This window comes from Ciona robusta, chromosome 9, assembly GCF_009617815.1.
Source record: "Ciona robusta chromosome 9, ASM961781v2".
Classification (NCBI taxonomy): Eukaryota; Metazoa; Chordata; class Ascidiacea; order Phlebobranchia; family Cionidae; genus Ciona; species Ciona robusta.
In genome coordinates this window covers 2,775,589-2,783,523 of record NC_143243.1, presented here as the reverse complement: position 1 = coordinate 2,783,523, position 7,935 = coordinate 2,775,589, and the positions used below count along the sequence as shown (strand labels likewise).

The following is a 7,935-nucleotide window of genomic DNA, read 5'->3' as shown; positions in this document are numbered from 1 at the left end:
CATCATAATATGCAACACATGTTCGCCTTTAACTATGTGTCAATTTTTTTGAACCTTAGAATCCTTAACTTAACTTTGTCACCCGTCTGAACGCACATGCAATTTATCTAAAGTTACAAAATTATTTGGTTTACTGTGCACTGCCGGAAAAATGAATGTATTTGCAAACTGTATTCTAATTTGTGCACGATTCTTGATTTGCCGTTCCAACTTTTTCATTTTTATTCCCGCCAAATATTAATCTCTTTCTTTGATATATAAACGAAGTTAAAACCACCGAACTTTATATTACCATAACTAAAAACAAACAATTTGTTCATGCTGCGAAATGGTCCTTCTGTTAAACCGCATATTTGCGCAACTATGGTTATTTCTATTCCCTTGCAATAAAACATTGAATGAATGTAGCCTAACTTACTTTACCCTCGCGTGGTCGGAAAACGAACAGTGGTTAAGAACGGGTGTTCTGTTTTATACACCTGGTGCCAGCTTACGCGTTGGGTGAATTGTTTCATTTTTTAGAACGGAAGTGATGGTCATATAGATCGTTATTCGTCGAACAGTTTTTTCCTCGTTTTAACTCTTAATTCCAGCATTTATTGAGCACGGTAGTGGTCATATAGATCCTTTTCCGTCGAACAGTTGTTCTTGTTGTTGTTGTTGTTGTTGTTGTTGTTGTTGTTTTTTACGCAACTTTTTTCCGCCTTTATCTTAACTCTTAATTTCAACATTTATTCTTTAATCTCTTGATTAAAATTAAATCATAAAATACATTTATACTTTTTAGACTCAATTTTCAAATTTAAAACCGCACGATTAGCGCAAAAGAGTTTACAACTAATGAGTGGAAACTTCCACTTATTATGTAATTGTGTTTCGTCCCCGTCACGCTTGAATTTATTGCAATAATACCCGCTTGATGTTGTAAGCGAGCACATAACCACATGCCACGTTTTAGTTTTCGATATAACAGAAAATTATGCACGCCTAACGATGTCCACAAAAGCAGATTTTTGTCTATGCATTGAAATTACATGGCACTACAAGGAGGGGTAGGAACATAATTTCCGCTAGGAGCCGATGACAAATTCGTTTTTTATTCTGTGGGGGCAGTTAGTTTTACGGTTTATACACACATAAGATTTAAACCCCTAACCCCAGACCCCTAACCCCTACGACGATGGGAAAACCTCCAACCCCCTAGCCGACGATGGTAAACAGAACGAAAGAGCGTGTATAACCTACCTCCGACGCCGTGGCATATAGTGGTTAGCGCGCCTGCCTGTAACCCAGAGGTTACCTGTAACCCAAGGCTCGACGTTGCTACCACTGTGGGCGTATGTGTCCTTGGGCAAGACACTTAACGGCAATTGCTTCAACCCAGTGGTCACTAATGAGTCGTCCAAATTATCAGCCATACATAAAAATAATGAAAAAATTTCCCCTAAAAAAATTACCCACGAAGTAACATACATGGTAACTCGTAAGCTGGCACGAGATGTTAAACCCGTGTGATAACGACAGTCGTTTTCCGGCCACGTGAGGATAAAGTAAGTTATTTATTCATTCATTCATTAATATGGAAGCAGTAGGCAGAATGTATTTATACATGTATTATAACTAATGAAACTTATGATGTGTGAGGATTGAGTGATTGGTAAAGAATATGTGTATAAATACCCTTTGTACAACTCCTGTACCATGTGTTGACTTGTAAGCTAACACTATAGTTAACATTGTCGTCTCTTAAAAACGTTTGTTTTCATGAATTTGGATAAACCGTAATCATGCAAAAATAAGGTAATGTTAGAAGTTAATATTACTCATATGAGGTTTAATTAAAAGTAGTGTTTCATTTACGATAACTGATAATAAGGTATAAGAGTAGTGCTTTAGATGCGTCCCCACTTAAATGATAATAGTTTGATTCAGTCATGAATCGTTTTGTTGATTTCTTATCTCACCAACACGTGCCGTCGTGCCCTCCCAAACTGCCAGACAGTGTTACCGCTATGTTACAGTGCATGAGGAAAGTAATCGTTAAACAATCGCTAGTAATGCGGTTTTAAATTTGAAAATTTATTCAAAAAATTCTAAATAGATATTAGGATTTGTTTTAAATCAAGAGATTAAAGAAAAATGCTAGAATTAAGAATTGAGATAAGTGCGAAAAAAAGTCGCGCAAAAACCAACAACAACAAGAACAACTGTTCGACGAACAAGAAATCAAAGATTTAATGCGTGAACACGTTTAATACTAATTAGCATAGTATTAATTAATCCTTTTACTACAAAATTTAATCCCCACTTAAATGGTAATAGTTGGTTCAGTCGTGAATCGTTGTGTGGATTTCTTATCTCATCAACACGTGCCGTCGTACCCTCCCAAATTTCCAGACAGTGTTTCCGCTATGTTAAGTACATGAGAAAGGTAATCGTTAATTAATCGCTAATCATGAGCTTTCAAATCTGAAAATTTAGTTCAAAAATTATAAATATATATTATGATTTGTTTTAAATCAAGAGATTAAAGAAAAATGCTAGAATTAAGAATTGAGATAAGTACTGAAAAAAGTCGCGCAAAAACAACGATCTATTTGACGACTAACGTGTTCAAAAAGAATTTATATGACCACTACCGTGCTTAAGTATTGAAGATGAGGTAGTAAGCAGAGGTAGTGTTGGTTTTAATCTCTTTGATTAGCGTGTGTGCACCGAAGCGTAGACGAGTGCCTTTTTCCTATCGTTGTCTCCATATAAAATCTGCGTCTCTCATACCTCTTGGATTTTTTAGTTTACTGGTCGCAATAAATCTTTACGGAGACGCTGTCGTGATACATTCGTTCCAATTGATATATTTTTACCGTGCGCTATTGCCCATGCGCCGAAATGCTCGCTAAAACAGTAAAACCGATGAAATTTTGTAAAACTTGTATATTTCGTACAGTTTGAAATTTTGAAAAACTTGTATATTTCGTACAGTTTGGTTTGTCGCATTAAACTAATTTTAGTTTTGTGAAAAAAAACTAACATATAAACATGAGGAGAATAGGCAGGGATCAATATGACTTTTATTTGGGATAAAAACAACAAACAGAATTTAAACATAGATTAAATATAACTGTACCTTTTTTGCTAGTCACAGTATCAATGTGCAACAATTGTGCAATATGTTTCTTTGTTTAATTCCAATATTATTTTCTCTGTGTTATTTGTAGAATTATGGTTACGGGAACCCAAAATTTGTCCCACTTCAAGCTATGCTTTTATGCACCACCAAGATTGGAAAAGTTCTCTAATCCTTTAGAAAATATTGGGTTTTCCAAAGTATTTAAACATAATACACAAAGATGAGTGTTAATCTCTGCAAAGTGCGGACTTTCTTATCTGGTGCCCACTGCCCATGATAATACTTTATCTGTATGTAATGTAAATATATATTATTTCTTCCGCAGACCAGTTTTAAGTAAGTTATTTTATAAGCTGTAAAATGTTTGGTGGAATACAAATACACATGGACTATTCTGGTCAAAAGTACGCAGAATGTACATTCCAAAGAATTATTGTAGTTTTTGCTGTCATTGGATTCTTCATTGGTTATGCATTGCAAAAACTCTCATATTCCATGTATATTTTGGGATTTGGCTGTTTGGTTGCTGCTCTAGTTACTTTACCTCCTTGGCCAATGTACAGAAGAGATGGCATTGTTTGGCAAACACCAGAAGCCACAGAAGTTGATACATCCCAAGCTTCTGGTTCAAAAACAAATAAACAAAAGAAACATTAAGTCTGGGTTTTAAGGGTGATTTAACCAGTGGTGATTTCTGTTATGTTAAAGGTGACCTAAAGCAATATATTATAAACAGTTTGTTGCATACCGGTTTCATTTTCTTTTATGAAGTTTTTTTAGAATGTATAGGCATGTCTATGCCATTCAATCATATCTCTGTACTATTTCTTCTTAATTGGTTTGTACAATTGTAAATTGACCAAAGTTACTCAATTTAAGCAAAAATGCAGTGCTTGGTAATCCTTCATATTATATATAAGCATAATAAAATAATTGCCGTGCACTATATTTGTGAAATTGTGTATAATTTAACAGTTTCAGTTTATCCATTTATATTCATTCACATCATAGAATAGATACACATTTTAAACTCTAGTTAAAGATAGACCCCCTGTTTTCAATTATAATGCCACGAAAGAAGGTAACAGGAAAAAGGAAGCACAATGTTGAAATTATACCAGATAAGGAGGTGTCAGTGAAGAAATCTAAGGATAATGAAGAAGATGCAAGTACATCGGTGAAGGAGGAAATTAAAGAAAAGGTTGTTGTCTTCACTGGTTCTATTCCATTAGATGAAGAATGTACTTTGGATCCAAAGCAATATCATGTTTACACTGAGCAAGATTTGGTTTTCAATGCAATGTTAAACCAAACCAATATTGGTTCTAATAATAATAAGTACTATGTCATTCAACTTTTGAAAAACAACAAAACTTCAGAATTTTTTATATGGCTAAGATGGGGAAGGGTTGGTAAGGTTGCAGGAAAAACTTTGGAAGCTGTGGGCCTTGAGCAAGGTAAAGCAACCTTTCAAAAAAAGTTTCGGGAAAAAACTGGAAATTATTTTCATGCGTTTAACTTACCTTTTGTCAAGAAAAAGGGCAAATATGATTTACTGGAAATGGATTACGGTGAAGATAAAAAAACAGACACAAATAAAAAGGATACCAAGAATAAAGTGAAAGCTGAATCTGTACTTCATAAGAGTTTACAAGATGTTATGACTCTCATCTTTGATATTACAGAGTGGGAGGAATCAGTTAAAGAAATGAAATTTGACATTAAGAAGTCACCTTTAGGTAAACTTACAAAGAAACAAATCACAGCCGGCTATGAAGCATTGAAAGCTGTAGAAACCTGTATATCTCACGATAAAGTCGACAAACAGGAATTAATTGAAGCTTGCAGTCAGTTCTACACCAGAATCCCACACGATTTTGGCATGAAGGCGCCACCCTTGATTGAAACGACAGATCAACTTAAAGAAAAGCTTGAACTCCTAGAAGCACTTAATGAAATTCAAGTTGCAATCAGTATTGTTGAAGATGAGAATGACGAAAACGACACAAATCCAATTGATCTTAACTACAAATCATTAAATTGTGATTTAACACCACTGGATAGATCAGATGATCAGTTTAAGATTGTTAAAAAGTATGTATCCAACACTCATGGAAGCACTCATACTTCTTACACACTTTCTGTTGAAGACGTGTTTACTGTAAATCGTGAAGTTGATTCTGCTCGATTTAAAAGTGAGATCGGGAATCGGACTTTATTATGGCATGGATCAAGGTTAACAAACTGGTGCGGCATATTGAAGCAAGGACTGCGTATTGCACCCCCTGAGGCACCAGTTACTGGTTATATGTTTGGAAAAGGTGTTTACTTTGCTGATATGGTTTCGAAATCTGCTAATTACTGTTGGACTAGTCAGCGCCAACCAATTGGCTTTCTTCTGCTGTGTGAAGTGGCACTGGGTGATTGCAATGAGCTTACTTCAGGTGATTATCATGCGGATAAATTACCAAAAGGAAAACATAGCACCAAGGGTATCGGAGGAACAGAACCCAACCCAAAGCAAGCTGTTACTTTAGCAGATGGGACAACAGTACCACTGGGAAAGCCAAAGACCTGTACCACCAAACCAGGTTATCTTTGGTATAATGAATTTATTGTCTATGATGTTGCCCAAATCAAACCTCGAATCAAGTTAAAATTCAACTACAAAACTGGATTTTAAAAGTTAAACGATCACAGTAACACTATCTTTAAGTTTCATTGATTATACTAATAGCCACTAAGTTGGCACTAACTATATATTTTTAGCTTTTCAGGGTTATTTTATGACTTAATATTTGTACAGTGGTGTTGTTAATTTGTTAAACAAACCATTCATGGCACTCATTCATTTAATTATAAAAACAGTTTTATTAACATCATGAGAATATAGTTTCTATTTTAACCTGTAAATTATAAGTAGATTTTAGGCATTACTAGTGTATAAATGAAATATAATATATATTTATATATATTTTATAGCACTATCACTGATAAGTATTTTTATTTACTACCATTAAGTTTCATTGATTGTACTAACTAGTAACTATCCAATATTGTTATTTCTTTACACTTTAATTTTTTTTACAAATTAATATTAATAGCTGCGTAAAAAAATATTCATTAAATTTAAGAAACTGTTTAACCATGTCATGCCAATGCCCAATAATGTTTCTGTTTTTATTTATTTTGTAAATTGTATAAATAAATGGTAGATTTGTTATACTTATACATCACATATGTAAAAAGATCCTGTATATATATAAGAATACAGAATCTTTTTTCTAAAGTTATTTTACATTTGTTTAATTTATTTTATAAATTGTAGATATCACATATATATATTTATACAGACTATTCTGTTTTTCAAAGTTGTTATTTTACATTAGTGATTTTGATCATGTACTTAAATAGAAAAAAACAGTTCCACTTTACCAATGCATGTTTGTATTATTTCATCTGCCATTGCTTTTAAGTTTGTACATTCAAATTATAATATTAATAACTTTGAAGTTGGTGCATGTGCATGAAAGTGAATATTTTAGCATATAAAAGACAGTTGTATTTTAAGGTATTCCAACTTTTTCAGGAACTTTTGTTTGTACTAACGAGTAATGACATTAAACCAAAAATTAAAAATTGCTGAATGTTGATTTAACAGGTTAAAATACAACACCAGAGAAAAGGCCAGTTCCGTTTTTGAAGCATAATTTTGTTATTTGAAACAAACAAGGAACATCAGTATTAAATTTGGCAACAGTTTAAAACAATTGTCATTACAACCCCCATCACACCATTGCATCGATTAAAGAATCCCGCATTCTGTTTTTTATAGCTGAGGAGTGTTGCTCCCCAAGGTTAAACACACTTTCAATAACAGAAATCTCTGTACTTGTTGTGTCTAGTCCACAGAAAGCGCACCAATCGTTCACCACCATTCCCCCTCCAATCACCTCGCTTCCTCTATTTACTGTCCCAGCCACTAGAGGGACTTGTATGAGTGAGGAAAGCTCATCCTGATCCTCAATTGTAGTTTTCGGGTGAACCAGTCCACCTTTATTGCTAAAGCAGCAGTAACTTCCCACCAAAACTTGATCAGTTACTGTTTGTCTGAAAACTTCTACTTTTAACACATCAGCCAAAATCTCTTCAGTTTCTCGGTCAAGATCAGGGTGAACAAGTGCAACGTAATCATTACAGGCAATCACATTTCCTAAAGCCGACAGTCGCTCTTCTACTCTTTGTATCTTTACTTCATCTGGGAGACAGTTACGAATGTGTTGCAGTTCTTGGTCTGTTGTAGAATTCGGTACCATTAAACCATTGCGGTTTCCAACACACATTCTTCCAATTATGCGACAGCCACCAATTGATGCATGGACAACTGGAATTACATCAGCAAGCTCCGATTCAAAAACACTGTAGAAATTTTCGGAACCGCCAATTGCAACAAGACAGTAACGATTTGTCAGTTTGGAAAACACCCCCACTTCATTATTGTTTTCGAATTGCGCACGAACAGCCATTTTCTTGCTAATTCAGCAATTTAATCAACACTATGGCTATTAAAGGTCGCTTTTTTATAGTTTAACTCAGTTTTAGGCAATCTAAAAAAGGTATCAATATCGTTAATTAGTGATTGTCGGGTAAGCACATTAGCATCTGTCTGATAAGTGTACGTTACAAATAAGTTTTATAAAATAATAGACACAAACTTTTGTTCCAAATCTTTAAAGCATCCTAATAATCGTAAGTATATATATAAACTTTAATCTACTGGCATAACACAGTAATAAGCCGCTTTT

The 7,935-nt window shown here is 34.1% G+C and overlaps 2 protein-coding genes and 1 pseudogene across 2 annotated transcripts; 2 read left to right on the top strand and 1 right to left on the bottom strand.

Annotated features, from left to right (window-relative positions):
* The first annotated feature begins 3,428 nt into the window (after positions 1-3,428).
* Positions 3,429-4,078, top strand: LOC149730832 (signal peptidase complex subunit 1-like). The gene has a single exon (XM_089884106.1). It carries the CDS (start codon positions 3,491-3,493, stop codon positions 3,785-3,787), a length of 297 nt encoding a protein of 98 aa, XP_089740232.1. The 5' UTR covers positions 3,429-3,490; the 3' UTR covers positions 3,788-4,078.
* A 100-nt stretch (positions 4,079-4,178) lies between these two features.
* LOC149730831 (poly [ADP-ribose] polymerase 2 pseudogene) lies at positions 4,179-6,769 on the top strand (annotated as a pseudogene).
* LOC149730830 (eukaryotic translation initiation factor 6) lies at positions 6,561-7,656 on the bottom strand. The gene has a single exon (XM_089884087.1). The coding sequence runs from the start codon at positions 7,654-7,656 to the stop codon at positions 6,919-6,921; it is 738 nt and encodes a 245-aa protein (XP_089740213.1). The 3' UTR covers positions 6,561-6,918.
* Positions 7,657-7,935: the final 279 nt, after the last annotated feature.

Coding starts and splice junctions, on each gene's coding strand:
- LOC149730832 (XM_089884106.1), top strand. CDS start 3,491: ATGTTTGGTGGAATACAAATACACATGGACTATTCTGGTCAAAAGTAC.
- LOC149730830 (XM_089884087.1), bottom strand. CDS start 7,656: ATGGCTGTTCGTGCGCAATTCGAAAACAATAATGAAGTGGGGGTGTTT.